Below are 20,622 nucleotides of genomic sequence, written 5' to 3' on the forward strand. Positions count from 1 at the left end.
TGATTTAACTTCATTTAATCTCCTCCCATTTTTCAACATAGGATATTGACATTTATCACCCGCTTGTCAATGATTGGCAGATCAGTGTTGCATTGCCTCTGGCCATTGGTTGTTTACAAATGCTCTTCAGTGCAAGCAGGGTCATGTGACTAATTAGTGATAGATTAATGGCTTGTCAGGGATCTAGGTGGTGGACTGGGGCTATCTGTTTATGTACTCACATCAGAAATATTTGCATAATCTTGTTTTCAACATGCATGGAATTTAGATGAGTGGGATGTTGTTTGCTCAGTTTAAAAATGTTAAGTTTGTGCAAACTTTTGAAAAAAGATTACCATTTTCAGATGGACTCCGGTCTTTGTGTGTTTAGGCCAGACCAATGGTGATACTTGGTTTCACAATCAGCATGTCGCTGTTAGCTGTTAAATGGGACTGGGAAATAATCGTATTTATTTCTGGTTCTCCACAATTATACTGCTGCAGATAAATTCAGGGGGTGGTGGGGTAGCCTCATGATTAAAGCATTTGCTTGTCATGCAGAAGATCTGGGTTTAATTCCCCTCATGGGTACAATGTGAGAAGCTCATTTCTGGTGTCCCCTGCTTGAATATTGCTAAAAGTGGCATAAAACCATACACACTCCAAACATATCTCCACAAGTCTCTAACAGACTTCAATTCAAAGTGATGTCTGTTGAGAATGATATTTCACTTTTATCTATTAAAATATTAATTTTCTGTTACTTCTGTTACAGATGCTTTAGATGCTTGAAGTGACTATTTTGATGTTTTCAAATAAAAGATGTTCCTTTGAATGTATGTTTTAATACAAATGTGAAACATATGTGAATTTATTTCATTATAATAATGGAAGTGTGGTATTTAATTTCCGAACTTCAAACCATAACCTACCAGCTGAAACAGCAAGATGGATTAATACACCCCAAATTAAATATTATCTGCTCTTTGTAATGCAGACAATACTAGAGCTGAATTCCACTTTTTGTTTATTTACCAAAGAAAAAATATATCAGCAACTATTTCTATAGAAAACCTAATATGCACAAACTTAACCGGTGTTTTCACTCTAAGAAACTAGCAATAATTAGGAAAACAGCAACATTTTGAAAAAAATGATAAGCAACGCCACCACAAATGATAACCAATAACGCATACGTGCAACATTGTTCATCTAACTCGTACACACAGTTTATTCATGAAACCAAGCAATATATACTGAAAGAAAAAAGTAAAGGATCACAGGAAAATTCAAGCATTTCTTCATTATTTTCTTGTTTTCATCACCACATTGCAAGTAAAAGAAGGTGATGAAAACTGGAAAATATGACAGGAACACCTGAATTGTGATATGTTCCTTTATTTTTTCATGTATGTAACATATATGAGGTATACATAATAATGGGCCTCTAATGGTGCAGTACTCAGACAGAATGTGAAAATAGTTCAGTTCCATTCAGTTCAGTTAGTGAAGCATGATGTTCAGTGTTTACAGAGAGCTACATATAAAACTCTATTACACAGTGGCAATTCACTAAATGTGAGTACTTGTTTTGGAAAAAAAACGTGGTTTTGAATTTTATCGATCAATCTTTTTGTATAATCCTACCACTGTGTACGAGCTATTGTAGACACTTGCATAAATAGGGAAGGAAAAAGATCAGTAGAAACTTGTAAAAAATAATAAATCGCTCATGCTTTCAGGTATTTTGGGCATAAAATCTTTTTAAAAAGTCATTAAACATGCCTGAGTTTAAGTACAGGGTTAACACATGTGCATACCAAGTATGTTTTGCACTGAGCCAAGCAGTAATATTTGGACAAGTAGGATCACACCAGGTCCATTCATGAACATACAGATAATGCTGTTTGTGTATTCCTCACGAGGAGTATTTAGTAATACAGGATATTTCTTCTAAATGCCTTTGAAGAATCACATGAGTATGTAGTAGTTTCAGCTTGTATCATTTGTAATTTGTAGTTGAAAACCCATACATCTATTAACTGAAATTTAAGACAGTCATGATATTTTCTTATTTTGTTCAATTTCAATTTAATGTTCTTTTCTAAAATGCTGAGGGTGTCTGGGTGCTGTGCCCTTCTTCCTTAGCATGTACCTTGTTCAGGGGATGATGAATATTCAAAGATACGTCTCGTATGTTGTTCAAGTCCTTTTGTTTTTTTATTTTTATATTTAATCTCACACAATGGTCCTCAGAAGACGCTTAATGGAATCATTTTGATTTCACCTATATTAACTATAAGCATTCATTTCCTGAATGGTGTCTGAGTCACCTGATCCAGTCTTGCACTCGTCAGCCATCTTTCATTTGTTATGTACTAGAGAAATGAATTGATATGAATTTGGTTACTCTGGACAGTGCTCTTTCCAAGTAAAATGACAATTCTTAGCTTTTCCTTGAATGTTTTAAGTTTTCAGTTACAAATATCCTGGTTATGATACACTTTGAAATATTTTGTGTTGCACATTTCTCATTTTTAGCTCAACTAAAAGTCTTGTTAGCTTGTGCCATGTGCATAGTCTGTCATCTGTCCATCTGGAGTTCCATCCTTCAGTTCTCCCCATCCACACCTCTGCTTGTCGTGATATTTGTCTACTCTTTACATCTCTCGACTCTGTGTATGACAAATTACCTGTTCTTCATTTGGTGTTGTGATATTTTCTGATTGTGAATAATGTTGTATTAATTAAATATATATGTATTTAAATTAATTTTAACTTATAATCTGGATTTTATAATGTATGAACTTGGTCTTGTGGCTCAATGAATGCTGATAGGGCAAAGTTAATGAAAAGGTTATGAAACAGAATTCACAGAATTCCAAACTCATATCCAGACTGTTACATGTGGAAATATATATCATACCATATGGGGCACATTTTAATATTTTCTGTATACTTTTGACCTTCAGAGACCCATTCTATAATGCCTTAAACCGCTGGTCTGCAAAACTTGTACATGTGAAACCTTTTATGGTTATTTCGACCTGTGGTGGTTTGAAAATTTTTAAAATTTAAATTTGACTTCAAACATTGCCACCATTTTTCTTCAGATGAGCTACAGGTATTGTTATTTTATCTTCATTTGATAGAAGCCATTTGGAATTATGATATAAAGTTATATGTATTATTATTCCATTGACAGGTCTACATCGGTAATGTTTGCTTTTATCACCCTGTCAGCTCACACAATGACAGGTATTTGTAGCTCAATACACTGTAGTTGAAACAATTACATTGAAACAATTAAATGTAACATTTTGGCACATGACAGTGTTATAGTTTTACAGTGTCATCAGTCCAACTGACTAATGCCCAGGGATATATCATTGTATATCATCATAGTGCATATATTTGAATATATAATCTGTGATGTACATAGGTGTCAGTGAGTAGCCTGAAGTTATTAGATATCTGTGGAAAATCTAGACTTGCCACATGTTCTAGACTTGCATGGGCTTTCTTGGATATATTTCTTAAGGGTCTCTATGCCAGATTGGGACATAGATGACTGGACCAGTCATGTCCTGGCAGGTATAACATGGTAAAATAGGTAGATTCACACACTCTTTGAAGCGTAACAGATATAATTAAATATACCTACCCAGTTAGATATACTGTAGTGATGTAGAAGAAAACAGTTATTGCTAAACTAAGGTAAGTGTAAAGAAACATGGCCAAAGGTCAGTATATTAGAAATACATTTAAATGTAAAAACAAAGTAATCAATATTCTTGAAAAAAAAATCTTCTCAAACAACAGAAGCAAAAAAGTCATGTAGAGCTACAAACAAACACATAAACAGGTAGTACCAATGGTATGCATCAGCACAACTTGCCCATACTATGGGACCACTCTCAACTAATCTCTAATGTAATGTGTATGGTTTAAGATTATGTTTTCATATTTTTTTCCTCTTTGATAGGCATGTTTATGAGAAACTCAAAACCAGTATAAGTTATTTAAGAAATGACTGTAATGGAATTTATATTTTCACTTTTCTGGAAGAAAAAAATGTGCACATTGTGCAAATGCAAGACAGAATTATGCAAAGAGAGCACACTGGTTTTCAGGTCTGTAGTTTCATAAACTTAAAAACATTTATGTCAAGTTTTAGAAATAAATATTCAAAATGTAAACTTCATGGATTAATTATTTAATCATTAATTTATTAATTTACAAAATGTAGCTTACCATTTGAAATTAGGGACATTGTTCATTATCTTAACTCACGCATAAATGTCACTTTCTGATTTGCTTAGAGCTCCTCTATTTATTTGGTATGTACCCCTCTTACAAGTGCTGAACCCATTTGGTACTTTGTGATAGTAATTCTTTATCTTGAATAACATTGAATCACATACGATGTACAGAAGTTACTGATGTTTTGCGAATGCAAATCAGTGGAAGGGAGATAAATCTGTTATTCTTGTCGTCTGCAAAATCTTGCAATGGCTACAAAAAGTTTTGTACCCTTGCTTCAAACAAATCAAATTTAACGTGGTTGCATTCAGTAAGATAAGTATGTTGTTCACTGGTCGCACAGGGCCCATGGGTTGATGTACCCTCCATGTTTGTTTACATTCCCTTTTGGCTCAGGGAGCATAAACAATCATCAATGATACATCAACCCATCTTTCTGTCTTGACCAGTAAACAACTTATTATGAGTAATGCAACACTTGCCACACTAGTTTCTTTTAATCAGTTAATCGGGACATTGGACACTGTTTGTGTGTAGCCTATACCTTATCACAAAGGTAAAGTTTATGGCTAGGTTAGTGAAATGAATGACACTGAGTTACCTGAAATTTATTTATTCCAGTGTGAATTAATTGTCAGTGCTCCAGCAAGTGAAAGGCTTGAGATTTCACTTTTTAAATAACTTACAAACATGTGCAGGCTTAAGTTTCTAGTTTGAACTAACTTATGAAACATGTGCAGGCTTACGTTTTTAGCTTTTAAGCTAAGTTGTGCAACAAGTAAACAGTTGAAGTCAATGTAAGTTTGTACCCCCTTTCATTACCTTTCATTACCATTACATTACCGAGCACTACAACTATCTTAAGTCTGCATTATGGTGAGTGAGTGAGTGAGTTTAGTTTTACACTGCACTCAGTAATATTCCAGCTATATGGCGGGGATCTGTACATAATCAAGTCTGGACCAGACAATCCAGTGATCAACAGCATGAGCATCAATCTGTGCGATTGGGAACCAATGACATGTATCAACCATGTCAGCAAGCCTGACCACCCGATCCCGTTAGTCACCCCTTACAACATAGTCACCTGTTACGGCAAGCATGGTTTGCTAGAGGCCTTTTCTACCCCAGGCCTTCTGTTATGGTAAGAGAGTTACGATGACATTAATCTCAGTTTGTACTTGGCATGCTTCAGAATCGGTAGAAAAAATAAGGGTTACACTTGTATTGTGACCTTTAAACAGTGAAAAATCAATGTTGGGCCAGACCAATTTTTTTTTCTTGTTTTATGGTTCTGCTGGTTATATTTGTTCAAGAATAAGAACGAAAATCAAAATAAAGTTTCCAAGCATGAAAAATAAAATCCCTATGTATTTATTGACCAGAAATGTAAACTTACAAGAACAAATTGTTTTTATTGTTTTTTTCACCCATATTCATTTAGTAGTAGTACACTTGGATGAAAAATAATTTTAATATTTAGAAGGAATATTACTTTCAGTGGAGACTTTATTTTTTTTTTCTCCCCCCTGTCGTTAGGTTTTCTGAGGACAATAATAAAAACCAGGAAATTAAATTTGTCTGCTCTTAGATATATATTAAATGCTGTTTATACCTGTAAACTAAACAAATCTAGCTGTTACATTTCATATGTAAAAACATTCAAGCAGGTCTTACTATTTCAACATGTCAGGTCTTACAATCCAAATGTAATAATGTGAGCAGGTCTCATTTAAAGTAGACCCTCTCACAGGGTTACTTCAGGGCATCAAGATAACAACATCACTATAGACTATATGGCACTAGGGTTTATATATGGGTGCTAGGTGGAGGTTAAAGACTGAGGATGTGGTACACTTGGATTATCTGGGTAAGGAGTATATTAGATAATGTAAGTGTAGTTAGTTCCTGGTTGGAAACATCGTTAGGTGTCATGTGTCAACATGGCTCAGGATAGTACAGGTATCTAAGTGATACAGCAGGTGTAATTCCAGAGTTGTTGTAAACTGACGAGTCGGGTAAAGGCTTGCCCAATCCCTCTGTCAACTTCATCAGCCAAATGAGCTTCCCATTTAGCTGTTTGTGTTGATGGTCTGGAGTTGGCAGATACACAGCATGATGTAGAGGTTTGGCCTGAGAGGAGTAGGAAGAACGTGGCTGTAAAGATGGTAGGAAAGTGACAGGTGAGTGAGTGATGGAGTGAGTGAGTGAGTTGTGGTTTTACCCTGCTTTTAGCAATATTGGAGCAACATTACGACAGGCCCCAGAAATGGGCTTCATATATTGTACTCATATGTGGAATCAAACCCAGGTCCTCAGTGTGCTGAGTAAATGCTATCCCGCAGCCCCAAGTGAGTGATGGTTGGCAATATTCCAAGTCTAGACCAGACAATCCAGTGATCAACATTATCAGCATCACAAATGGGATGTATCTATGAGCCTGACCACCTGTTCCCATTAAGTCACCCTAAGACAAGCAATGAGAGGAAGAGGGTGAAGGAGTGAGGGAATGAGGAAGAGAGCTACTGAGGAAGGGAATTTGTGAGGGAGGGAGGGAATGAAGAAGGGAACTTGTGAATGAGGGAGGGAAGAGCTTGGAGAGCTGAATGGCAGGGTAGGAGAGATACAGCCCTAAAATTTTGAATGAGTGAGGGAGGGAAGGAGGAAGAAAGGAATGAGGGTATTCAATTTTGAAATTGTAGATATATTGATGCCTACGAACTTCAATCCCAAATTAGCTCCACCTCTCCTCAGTCTTCACTGGTGCGTTGCTTGGTGTGGTGGCATCACAAGTCTCAATATTCTCAGGCCTGCATACCATGCTGACCAGTTCTTTGTTGCAATTATGCAAGTATTGCGATGACCAAGAAAAGCTACGATGAGCTTTTCTTTTTTGAATTGAATACCACTGAAATATCATTAAAGTTTATGAGTGAAAGTGCATAAGTGGAGATCTTTCCTGTGAAAATGATGGCTGTTTGATGAACATAAACGGTTTCACTAAACAATACCTGGTACCGGCAAGTTGTGGGTACTGTGTGTTTTTCAGGTAGCAAATTAGGATTTTGAATAGCAAATTTGCAACCTCAAAACGTTAATTTCAAATCCCGCTTCAAGCCTACATACCCTGTAACAAATAACAGGTATTTCAAACAGTTAAACACAATTCATTCACCCAGTGACACCCATGAAAATCTGGGTTAGAGTTGGTCTTCAGCAACCTCTGCTGGCCCTAAGAAACATCTAACAGGACTGTGTCGTCCCACTCACTGTCTATGTTGACACATGTCACTGAGTTCCAATTTCTTAGATTGATGATTATGCTGTTGATCACTGGATTGTCGGGTACAAACTTGATTATTTACAGACTGCTGCCATATAGCTGGAATATTGCTGAGTACATTGTTTAACAACAAGTACCAACCCACCATAGTCATGTGACTGTACCAATACTATGAATGCAATAGGACTGGTCCTTGATCAAAACTGATTACAAAACCAAACCAAACATACTCCAAAATTTATTGATTGCATCCATTTTTGTACAGAGCTTTTAGCATGAATACTGTTAGACTTTAGTGTTTGATCAGAGAAAACAATAAATAGGGCCAAAAAGCATGTTTTCTGAACACATTCATGTTTTTGTCTGAAATATTTAGCCAGGTGTAGATGAACTTTAATGTGTCTAATGGAGGCACTATACCATACATCCACTCTGAACACTTTCATGGTGAATAGCAGCTGGTTGTTGTGTCAGCCTGTGGGAACTTTTTTATATCTATTTAAATGCCATGCAACTAACACAATAGACAACAGAGCTGCTTCAGATGATCAAGGCTGTGTGTCCCTTGAAGTACTTGAGCACCTTGCAGTAAGTACATAGCTAATACATTAACAAGACACACACACAGGTGCTTCTTAGGGGAGTAAGTACAGACAGGTACTGTATATTTGACAGTATATACTCTGAGCTGAACCTTGTGTATGTTGTTAGTCAGCTGATAGAGACACTCTGGTGACTGTGCTGCTTTTCTTTTCACAGTTCCTGAGTAGGTGAATGAATGTTGTTTTATGCTTAGCATACAAAATTAACTCAATCTCAGGCCACTCCGACATGTGCTGTATGAGCTGGTTAAGAATTTTACAACCTTCTACTTACAGGACACTTTCAGATATATTATATTGGTCTAGACTGGTTCTTATCAAATTTTATTTATTTCAGTAATCGTACATTTGCATAGCTATAGCATGATTGAATGGTCTGAAATTGACTGATAAATATTTTCAGTTAGTTTTAGGATCTTTAAAAGGTTAAGTATTAACCATGTAAATGTTGTGTTTTAGGTCAAAGAAAGTTTTATTTATCTTTTTTTACCATGAATATTTATCCATTTTACCATGAATATTTATCCATTACCTTTTAAATGGACAGTTTTGGTTAGAACCACAACATATATTATTCACAGTGTACATGTAAGCTATAGTTTGTGGTAGTCCCTTGTACCCCCGTCATATCCAGTACATACTTTATCCCAAACAGGTTAGTAGGCATGTATATGTTAGTGTACAGTGTTTCACAATGCATGTACAGTTTGGACTGTGTGAACTCCTTTGCAGATGTGACTTCAGTTTTGGGTCTGCACAAAAAATTCATAATTTCTTTGAAATGTTTTGTGATAAAATCAGAACATTGTGGTTTGACTGACTGAAAGTATGCTTGAAAATTTTGAGACATCTGCGATTGTTATCCGTAAAAAAATGGGCTTTAATGAAGCATCAGTTTTTGTTTGTTTATGGAGCAGCATAAAACCTTGTGTTTTTGTTATAATCCATTCATTTCACAAAACCACGTAAAAAGAAAATGCAGTTTAAAGTAGGTCCAGCCATTCTCTGATCTCTCCAGGAGTCTCCCAGCATGCCTGTGGTGGGTGATAAATTTCATAACACCCTGTCAGCTGGACATCCCAACACACCTCCAGGTGGTCAGTGGGCTGGTCAGTGATTGGTCAGGCATGGTCACTAACTTGTATCATCATTGGCTATTAAAACATAACATGGTTGTATTACCTAGTGTACTTGACAGTAAACTAATGCATTACTCTGATCTGATTCAATACAGGTGTAATAAAACAATTACAGGTAATCTGATGAACAAGGTAAGAATTCTTTGAAGTTTGAGTTATCTTTTTGCAAAGAAAATTACATGCAATGAGGCACTAGAAATGAAAAGAAATTAATATATTACTCTACTCAAAGATTAAAAAAAAACACCTTGTGATTCATATTTATTTTTTTTATAGCTGATTTGTGAAGGCACACATTTGGTGTTAATGGATTAGTTGATCTGCTGAGACACTCAGGTCTTTGAATGTCATTTAGAAGTGAAAATACATAAGAATGAAGATTTTTTATGGATATCAACTTCTTTATGAGAGAACACAACGTTTCGGAGTTAATGCTTACTCCTTCATCAGGTGATTGAGAAAGGGATACAGAGGTGTATTTATATGTACAGGTAAAACAATAACAAAGTAACAAGTGGAATGAGTTAACGAAAGCTAGTATAAACAAGCACTGATAGGAAGCCGATAGTTAAGATAACAATGATGGAAGCCAATGGTAATGCATTACAGTTGATGATTGGGGATAAGGATGGAAGCCAATGGTGATACATTACGCATGATAGGATGATGTACATAACACACGATAGGGGGTGAGCATGTTACATGAGGGTTGGTGATGTACAAACACAAGTATGTACTCGGGTAGATAGGCTATACATGAATTACATAGATAGAATGTACACAGGTAGATGAGATTAATTTATCAATAAGTCCCAGGCACTTGGTAGGTACACTCCTTGGTCGCGGTTGATGGCTGGTTTCTGTCTCCGGATCTCGATGGCCTCTTGCAGTTTCCTTTGGCGCCAGTTGTTGTTGTTGGTAGATAGTATCCTAGTGTCCTCCCATCGAATTGAGTGTTCAGGGTTCTTGAGAATGTGTTCAGAGATGGCCGATTTCTGGTCGAGTTTCCTGACTGAGGTCTGATGTTCCTTCATTCTGGTGTTGATTGGTCTCAGCGTTTCTCCATTCTGGTGTTGATTGGTCTCAGCGTTTCTCCAATGTATAGGTGGCCACAGTTGCAAGGGATCTGGTAGATGCATCCTCTCGGATTAGGGTGTTCACAGCTGGGTCCTTTACCGTTGGCTTTTAGGTAGGTCTTGATGGTCTTGCCACTGGAGAAGGTGACATCGATGCTGGCTTTGGTCTTGATGAGGCGTGATATTTGATGACTGATGGGGCCAAGGTAGGGTATGGTTACTCTGATGGGTGATGGAGAAGGTTTGGGGCGGGGTTCTCGGTCCTTAAGGGTCTTGTTGATGGTGGCTGTGACGAGCTGGGGAGGGTAACCGTTGAGTGTGGTGAATGTCTTTCTGAGGTGGTCCAGTTCATTGTTTAGGGCATCGGGGTGGCAGAGGGCTTTGGCACGTCTGGTAAGGGTGGCGATGATAGCTTGCTTGATCTGAGGGTGGTGGCAGGAGTTGTAGTGGATGTACTGGTCGGTGTGCGTCGGCTTGCGGTAAACTGAGGTTCTAAGTCCATCGTCTGTGGTGTGGAGGGATACATCAAGGAAGGGCAGGTGTTGGTTGGTCTCAGTCTCCATGGTGAACTTGATTCTTGGATGTTGGTCGTTGAGGTGGTTGAGGAGCTCATTGGGGTCGTTGTCATAGGCGATGGTGGTGAAGGTGTCGTCGACTTTGCGGTACCAACAGAGGGGCTGGAACGGAGCTGTGGAGAGGGCTGCTTCCTCGAAGGAGGTCATGAAGATTTCTGTAATGAGAGGAGAAAGAGGTGAGCCCATGGGGAGACCGTGGATCTGCTTGTATATCTTACCATTGAATGTGAAGTAGGAGGTGTCAAAGCAGCTGCGGGCGAGCTTGATGATGCTGTCTATGGTGAGCTGGGTGTCCAAGTCATCTATCCGGTTGGCTAACTTGCTGCGAAGGATGTCCAGGGCTTCTTCTAGTGGGATGTTGGTGAAGAGGTCCACGACGTCGTAGCTGACCATGGTGCCTGTGGGGTTGGATTCTTTCAGCTGGTTGACAAAGGATGAAGAGTCGCTGATGTAGGACTTGCCATCTTTGCCAAGTGGAGCGAGGAGACGTGTGAGGAACTGGGCGGTGTTGTAGAAAACTGAACCTCTTGAGCAGACTAGGATCCGGGCTTTGGGCGGATTCTTGTGGATCTTGATGGTGGCTCTTCCGTATGGGGCTTGGGAGTTGATAGGGTTCAGCTGGTTGAAGATGATGTCGTTGATTTCTCTCTTCTCATGGAGGTCCTTCAGGGTTTTCTTGTGTTGTCTTTCCAGTCTGGCCGTCGGATCTTTCTTGATATTGAGGTAGGTGGTGGTGTCTGAGAGGCTGTTGTTGACGAGCTGGAGGAATTCCGGGGTGTCCATGATGACTGCTGCTTTGCCCTTGTCAGCTTCGGTGATGGTGATGCTGTCATCCTTCTTGAGTTCGGTGATGGCCTGTCTCTCTTGGTGCGTGAGGTTGGGGCGGGGCTTGGGAGCTTGCTTGATGGTGTCTATAATCTGGTGTCGGAGGTAGTCTACGTTGCCATTGGGAGCCAGTTGTTGAAGTCCACTTTCAATGCTGGTGATGAAGGCATCTGTGTTGATCTTGGCGGCGACTGGGACATACTTCAGGCCTTTAGCAAGGAGGGATGTCTGAGATGGTGTGAGAGGCTTGCTGCTGAGGTTGATGACTGTCTTGAGGTTGGTGTTGTTGTTGTCAGCTTCGGGAATGTTGGAGGTGGAAGGACGTTGTAACTGGGTGAACTTGGTGATGTGGGTAGTTTTCACTTTCTCATGGAGGTGCTGCTTGGTCTTCTCTTGGTCTTCCTATACATTGGAGAAACGCTGAGACCAATCAACACCAGAATGAAGGAACATCAGACCTCAGTCAGGAAACTCGACCAGAAATCGGCCATCTCTGAACACATTCTCAAGAACCCTGAACACTCAATTCGATGGGAGGACACTAGGATACTATCTACCAACAACAACAACTGGCGCCAAAGGAAACTGCAAGAGGCCATCGAGATCCGGAGACAGAAACCAGCCATCAACCGCGACCAAGGAGTGTACCTACCAAGTGCCTGGGACTTATTGATAAATTAATCTCATCTACCTGTGTACATTCTATCTATGTAATTCATGTATAGCCTATCTACCCGAGTACATACTTGTGTTTGTACATCACCAACCCTCATGTAACATGCTCACCCCCTATCGTGTGTTATGTACATCATCCTATCATGCGTAATGTATCACCATTGGCTTCCATCCTTATCCCCAATCATCAACTGTAATGCATTACCATTGGCTTCCATCATTGTTATCTTAACTATCGGCTTCCTATCAGTGCTTGTTTATACTAGCTTTCGTTAACTCATTCCACTTGTTACTTTGTTATTGTTTTACCTGTACATATAAATACACCTCTGTATCCCTTTCTCAATCACCTGATGAAGGAGTAAGCATTAACTCCGAAACGTTGTGTTCTCTCATAAAGAAGTTGATATCCATAAAAAATCTTCATTCTTATGCTGAGACACTCTTTCATACTATCGGATATAGCTGATCTGTTGAGACGCTTTTTCTTATTAGGGATATTGGTATTTTTGTGTCTGATATTTCATCAGTATATCAATGAATAAATACATCATTATTCATCGTTTCAAAATTTACTAATGTTACTATTTTGGTCCAGTATGGTTGATCTTTCATATTACCATCATTACTGATTAACTGTAGCAATGTGAATACCTTGGATGTTCTTTGGCATCTGTTTTGCATTGGGTGATATATGCCATTCATTAGTGGTAGAGACAGTTTTGTGTACTTATCAGTCCTGTTTATGTTAAAACCTTTGACTGTGTGATGTGAATCTCTACTGAGTATGGGACCTGTTAAGGTCCCAGGGTAGAGTAGGGCTTCAGCAACCCATGCTTGCCACAAAAGGCGACTATGCTTGTCGTAAGAGACGACGTGATCGGGTGGTCAGGCTCCCAGTTGCGCATATCGATGCTCATGTTGGTCACTGGATTGTCTGATCCAGACTCAATTATTTACAGACCGCTGCCATATGGCTGGAATATTGCTGAGTGCGGCATAAAACTAAACTCACTCACTTTACTGAGTATGGCACTGCATGTCATGACAGCTGTTACCCAAGAACAAGGATAACTGCATATTACATTGAGCAAGGCCCTGTCAGTTGCCATTGGATGTAGAGTCAGAACAAGTGACAAATTTTGAGTGAAGAATCATGTGGTTATCAATTTGCTGATAAAACATTCACTTTTAAGTACTGTATAATATACAACATTGTAGATTTGATTCTATTAGTACAATCATCCCAAATTTACAATTCAACCAGGTTCCCAGTATGAAACGCAGTCACACGATTCAGGTAACTTCATGAAAATTTGCTTGAGTTTGTTTGAAAATATCAGCATAATATTTTGTAATTTTGTGTACTTTTATATCTATTAAAGTGCAAAATATTTCATCACTTGGCCATAATTTATTGAGACCCCAACTGTCTGAAAACATACATCCTGTTTACAGCGCCTTATGCTGATATTTATCCAACTGGGCCACAAGTGTGAAAACAATTAAACAGGCTAAAAGTTAAGAGCAGCGTGTTTAGGTTTGTTGTCCCGACAAAGCGAGTATTAATACTGATATTTATTGTAGAAAAAGTAGACTATGTCAATATTTTAGTGCTTACAGACGTCATTAAAAAATCAAATTTTATAGAGTACTAGTGGGCCTTTTTTTGTACTATTGAATTTCTACTATTTCTACTATTAAAGCAAAAACTGTGTACAATGCAACATCTGTGTGAACAGAAGCAGTTGGAACATGTATGTTCTTGGGCTGTGGGGTTAGCCTCGTGGTCAGAGTGTTTGCTCATCATGCCAAAGACCAGGGTTTGATTCCCTACATAGATACAGTGTGTGAAGCCCATTTCTGGTGTACCATGCCCTGATATTGCTGGAATACTGCTAAAAGTGGTGTATAATGAACTCACTCACTCACATATACTCTAACAGACCTATTATGAAAGAAGTACTTAGCTAAGATAGTACTAAAGACAACAGTTAAAATTAAGTTTTAAGTACCTTTGCCTAAAAATGTGTTATCAGTTATCAAACCGCAGTATTGAACCCCAGGGTGGTGGGGTAGCCCAGTGGTTAAAGCATCTGTCTCTCATGCCAAATTACTGCGTTTGATTTTCCACATGTGTGAAGCCCATTTCTGATATTGTTGGAATGTTCTAGAGTAAAACCTATTCACTCACTTACTCTCAAAACACTCTCAAAACCCAGATAACTGATACAGTAATCCGGTATGAGCCGTATTACTGAATATCATTATATTCCATTCACACAGCGAAATATGATGCGCTGCTTTTAATGGGAGTAACCTGATATATTGGATATACATACATATACATTTGACGTATTATGGAAATGATTTTGTTATCATGGAATAGTATATATCAGGCATAGTTTGACAGGGTTTTTGGTAAATCATAACAAAATATCAGTTATGATATTTTAAATATCATTTGTTAGGTCAGAACTTTCCTTTACTTTCACCGTTTATGGTAAATTTTGTGGAATAAAATAATCTGAGTAAGTTGAATGCAGGAGCAAGATTTCACATCCAAACATCGTATAAAGAGTAAACTAAATTTGTTATCCCCCAAAACGAACTTTTAAATGCCTTTCAAGAACTTTAACCTTAAGCTGATAACACATTAAATAAACAAACATAAAGAAATTATGGGGTTTTTGGGTATACCAACCTACTTGTATTGGGCAAGAAAAATAAAGAATATACATCTTTTTATTTTTTTTATTTTTTCAGTTTTATACTTTATTACCTAACAACAAGTAATTACAGGTATGAAAAAAGCACAGCCTGAGTGTGTACTTAACTAAGTGTGGGTATTTTTGCTCTCACTTGCAGCAAGTAGGTAAAAATATTGACATTTCAGGCATGCATGTTCAAATCCAGATTAACCCTTCAATAAACACCAATTCAAGTTTGTCAATCATCTGTGAATTTCTCATGTAAATTTAGGTAAGTTCACCAATGTGTGATTTAATCTCCTTCTGTTGAACTATCTGACAGCTGACCTGACCTGATTTTCACCTGTGACACTATACTTCCACTTACCTGGCAATGGCCTAACGACATCGCCAGCCCTACCTGTGTGAGAGACTTGCCCGTGGCACTGCATGTGTGTGCTCTGCCTTCACTGCATGCATGCAGAGGTTCTCAGAGAGTCGCTGTGGGTCAGCTTGTGTTTGTTCACATTGTAGGACACAGCCCAGACCAGGAATTACAAAGATTAAGACCGGTGTCTGTCATCGGACGGCATAGTCTCCAGACATCTGCCGGTTCTTGGCAGCGCACATGCTTGGAATCGTGAGTATCATTATCAGCATTTTTCAAATCTGGACAGTTCTGTTAGTGTATTTATATATCTTTATCCATATACTGTTTCCTGTTATGCTTTGAAACAACTTATATAATCTTAAAAAGATTCAACAATAATATATTGGCCATTTGGAGTAACTTTCCACAATAACACTCAAAACATGGCGATGTAGATTTGGACATATTGCATCAATATTCATATATGCAAAAACTTTTACCTCCTATGCTCTTAAACATCTGATAGAACGTTAGGAGGACCAAAAACTAATATTCTTATATAGTTTGGGGTAATTTTCCCCAATATTACCCAAGCAAACATGGTGTAAATTTGGACATATTGTATCAATGTTCACATTATAAATTTAAACATTTATAAACATGATAGAGTAAATATCAAACTAATTCTATGAAAAACATTTTTCTTAAGCAGGTTTGAACCCACACAATTCACACTGAAGGCTAACAAATGAAATCTCCTGGCCTTATTATATTTAGAGTGAGTGAGGGAATGAGTTTCGTTTTATGCTGCTTTTAGCAATATTCCAGCAATATCACGGTGGACACCAGAAAATGGGCTTCACACATTCTACCCATGGGGGGAGTTGAACCGGGTCGGGCAAGCATGACGAGTGAACGCTTTAACCACTAGGCTACCCAACCACCCCTATTATACTTAGAAAACTCATGACTGAACCTATACTTATCATACCACAAATAGTGACACCTGTGTGACAGATGTGATTAAGGTAACTAGCTCAGTAGTCAAGGTGTTTGTTTGCCTCTGTTCAGTCCCTGCTCTGATTTTCCTGGTTACAGTCTGAGGCCCATATGGTGTCTCCTGTTTGGATAGTGTAGGAATATCGTTCAAGATACACTCACTCACTCAATCACTCACTCACCCACACACCCACCCGCCTGCTCTCTCGCTCGCTCTCTCACTCACTGATAATCTCAGTATGACTTATGCTTTGATATAGTCTATGTGACTGAGCGATACAGACGTGTTTATAGTGAATTAATTGTGCTTTCGATTAAGAATGAAATAATATGTAGGTCAACTTGTGAAACTGTAAGTGTACTTATTGACATGGTATTTGTCACTTAAAACATCTGTTTGTGCTTCATCGTTTTGTTTCTGGATGTGTTCGGTAAATGACAATATAAAGGAGATAGCATATTAACATTGAGGAGTACACTGATGCCCTCTTAAAAACAAATTGATCTGCTCTATGCTTTGAAAGGACGTGACAAGAGGAGTATCAATGTATTTTTACTATCATTATGAGCATTTCTTATTGAACCTAGTAGCCGAGTTATATTGTGTAAAGTTAATTATCAATTCTGAGAGCAATTCTCTACTTTGACATTTTGTGTTTGTTTGCATTTTCACATAGAAAATATTTTAAAATCATTAGCTGTATTTGTTGGATTTTGTTGGATTTAGAACATACTATTTTGCTCCTTGTTTTATCCTCAAGTTTTCAAGGGTCTGTTCATGCTATAAAGACCACCTGGCTAAATGAAAACGATTCCGTGAATTATAACTGATTCTAGGCCAAGCAAACCAATTATTGACATTGTGAACAATGATCCACTTCTTAGGGGTCCAGTTTGGACAATTGGTCAATTTGGTAACCTCTTGTGACCAACACAGGTTGTTGGAGCTTGTCCTAACTCAATCTCTGCAAGGTGGTCTATTGAGACTGGTATAGGTTGTTTAGGACTAATCCTATCCCAGAATCCTTACAAGGGCACCTGTTAAGAACAGTACATGTTGATTGGGTCCAATCCTATCCCCTAATACCTACAAGAGGACCTGTTGAAGCCAGTACAGGTTGACTGGATCCTATCCTGTCCCTAATCCCTAAAAGGGCACCTGTTAAGACCAGTATAGGTTGATTGGGTCCAGTCCTGTCCCTAATCCCTAACAGGGCACCTGTTAAGGCCAGTATAGGTTGAATGGGTCCAGTCCTGTCCCTAGTCCCTGAAAGGGCACCTGTTAAGACCAGTATAGGTTGATTGGGTCCACTACAATCACAGATTCTGTGCAGGGTTCTCTGAAAGTCTGTATTCCTCGTCATAGATTGGAACCACAGTATTAAATCCTACTTTAGACATAGCATGTATGCATCGATCACCTCAGTTGCTATAAATGTAGAGATCCACATCCACTGTCTTTAATGACTGCTTTATTCAAATTGCTGCCTAATCCTCTAACAGGTATTCATCCCTCGAGCTGTTATAATGTAACAGATGTGCAACTGTTTAACATTTGCCAAATTGTTGTTTGGAAGACACAAGGGAGACAATTCTGAGTGAGTGAGTGAGTGAAGGAGTGGATGAGTGGAGTGAAGGAAAAAGAGATGGAAGGAAAGAGTGAGCAAATGGGGTGAAGTAAAGGACAATGAGTGAGGGAGGAAGAGAAGGAATGAATTATTGAGTGAGAGAAGTAGAAAAAGAATGATGGAATGAGTGTTAACGCTCCTAACACTAGTATTCTAGTTGTCTCATGTCAGATTACTGTGGGAGCAAACAACAAAGTGATGAAAGTCTCAGACATTTACCACTGAGGTCATACCCATAACACAGGTTTTGCACTGACAAACCTTGAACAGGAACCAGGGCCATGCAATTTCTACTGGATTTGACACACAATCCTTGATTTCTGACAGGGACACAACTCTGCACCTCTGCTTATCAGGAATGTTGCTTTTTGGTTATCATGGTTATAGGGTAAAATTCAATGTTAAGGTTATAAGATTCTCTGCATGTTGTTTTTCTTCATGTATGTAAAATATTTATATTTGTTTATTTAATGTTTGTATTTATTCACATTTATTCATCTGACAGCTGAATAGATTAATTTTTATTACTGATGATTTAAGTATAACATGGGATGGATATATATATATATATTCTGGGCTTGCCTGTGTTTAGGCCTGACCAATTTTATTTCTTGTTTTACAGCTTTTTGTCCTCATCAAATCTAAATACAGGAGGGAAAAGAATAACAATAAAATCAGCAGTCAAGTAACTTTATTTCTAAATATCCAAAGTATTTTACTTCTGGCAATTTACTAGCTGTATATGGGGCAACCCCCCAAACATTGTTTTTATAACTTTACATTTTTGGATAAAAACATGGTGATTTTATTTGTCGATCAGGGAATATTGATTTTTTGCTTTGTTCTTATTCTTAACAAAATAAGGTGAGTCTGTAAAGCAAGAAATAAAATTGGTCTGGAATATGATGATGTTTTTTTTTAGTACATTTTCAAGACTTAAGAAAGAAACATGAAATTACTTGGATTGATTCTGTACACAAACTTTCTGACATCTACACGACTTTGGGACCATTAAAGTGACAAGCACAGATATAACTGCTGTTGAAAGCAGTGTTAAGCTCATCTTATCCATTTGCTACTGATTGATTGACTGATTTTAGTTTTACCCAATTTTTTAGCAATATTCCAGCAATATCATAGCTGGGGAAACTAGAAATGAAATTCAAACATTGTACCCATATAGGGAATCAAACCCAAGTCTTCAGCATGACAAGCAAACTCTTTAATAACAAGGCTACCCTACCACCCCACACTTGCTATCTAAATATGATCATCAGTTCCCAAATTCCTATGACCAGATAACTCAACCTGCGTATAGTTTTTAGTTATCTTAAACGATACTGTTGTAATTTAAAATCACAGTTTAATATAACCAGTCAATATCAGGACAGACAACACAACCAACAATTTCTTCCCTTAATATGTTCCCTCTTTTGTTTCCATCAGTATATATTTTTGTTTTTGTTATTGTGAATGATGCAAATTTGATGGTGCTTTCTGTAGTCATGATTCTGTATCCTTTTAAAAATCAGAGCAGAATATCAAAGTTCATTTTGTGTGTATGTTTTGTTATTTTGATTAGTGTTGTAAAGTTTTGATGGTGATCTAAATAACTAGTCATGCCGTAAGTAGTATGCATCCATGGTTACCCCAGAAGCACTGTTATTATTGATCATAACTTATGAATTAACTGTGCAGTACTGATGAAAGTTATAATATTTGAACCTAAAACATGATTGCCCTTGCTTCAGAGGCTTCTTGGTTTGATTGATGGAAATTCTGAAGTAAATTTGTTTATTCACTGCCGTTTTAATTTTTGTCTACAATGTAAACATAAAAACTTGACACGGAATGGCAGCATTAAAAATGAACAAGCAAAAAACTAGTTTGGCCACCAACGTGTGAAGTGGGAGGGTTGTGACAGCAGTTCATGGACGTGCTCCATCAAATACTTGAGAAATGTTTGAATGTGCCAGGACAGCTGCTTCGCCCTGAATTGTGGTCGACAACAAGACCTGTGTGCATAGTGTGCTTTCTCACCGAAGGGGAACAGATGATTAAACAAATAAGTAGTATGTTACTTAGCCCGTGCACTCCACACATTGCAGAAAGGCTATATATAGGTATCATGTTTGCTTAGAGTTCTTATCTAAAGATTTTTTTGGTTGGCTTAAAACCATATCCTTAAATAGTGGATTAATTTCAGCAAAAACTCAGCAATGATTCTGCAAGATGCTCATGTATGTAAAATATATGATAATACTTTTTGAATGTGTTGGCTGTTAGTGAATAAATAATGAATAAATAACTAAATCAGTGATGATATACATTTGGTTTATAATGGTATTGAATTCACGGAGTTACAATGGAAAATGTTGATTGATTCTGGTGTGGAAATGTAGCGTTACAGTTTTCCTCAGTACGAAGGAGGAAATGCATAGTGCGAAATAGCATAAGTTTGCAAATCTGGTTTTAGTACAAATATGGCTGAGTTATGGCAGCCATATTGAAAAACGGT

At 37.9% G+C, this 20,622-nt stretch overlaps 1 protein-coding gene across 1 annotated transcript; it reads right to left on the minus strand.

Annotated features, from left to right (window-relative positions):
* Window positions 1–8,232: 8,232 nt before the first annotated feature.
* LOC137271606 (uncharacterized) lies at window positions 8,233–15,516 on the minus strand. The gene is made up of 4 exons (XM_067804048.1): window positions 15,496–15,516; window positions 11,678–12,144; window positions 8,769–8,879; window positions 8,233–8,287 (listed from the first exon to the last, which is right to left on the minus strand). The coding sequence occupies exons 1-4, from the start codon at window positions 15,514–15,516 to the stop codon at window positions 8,233–8,235; spliced, it is 654 nt and encodes a 217-aa protein (XP_067660149.1).
* Window positions 15,517–20,622: the final 5,106 nt, after the last annotated feature.

The sequence above is a fragment of the Haliotis asinina genome, chromosome 2 (assembly GCF_037392515.1).
Source record: "Haliotis asinina isolate JCU_RB_2024 chromosome 2, JCU_Hal_asi_v2, whole genome shotgun sequence".
In the NCBI taxonomy this organism is placed as follows: Eukaryota; Metazoa; Mollusca; class Gastropoda; order Lepetellida; family Haliotidae; genus Haliotis; species Haliotis asinina.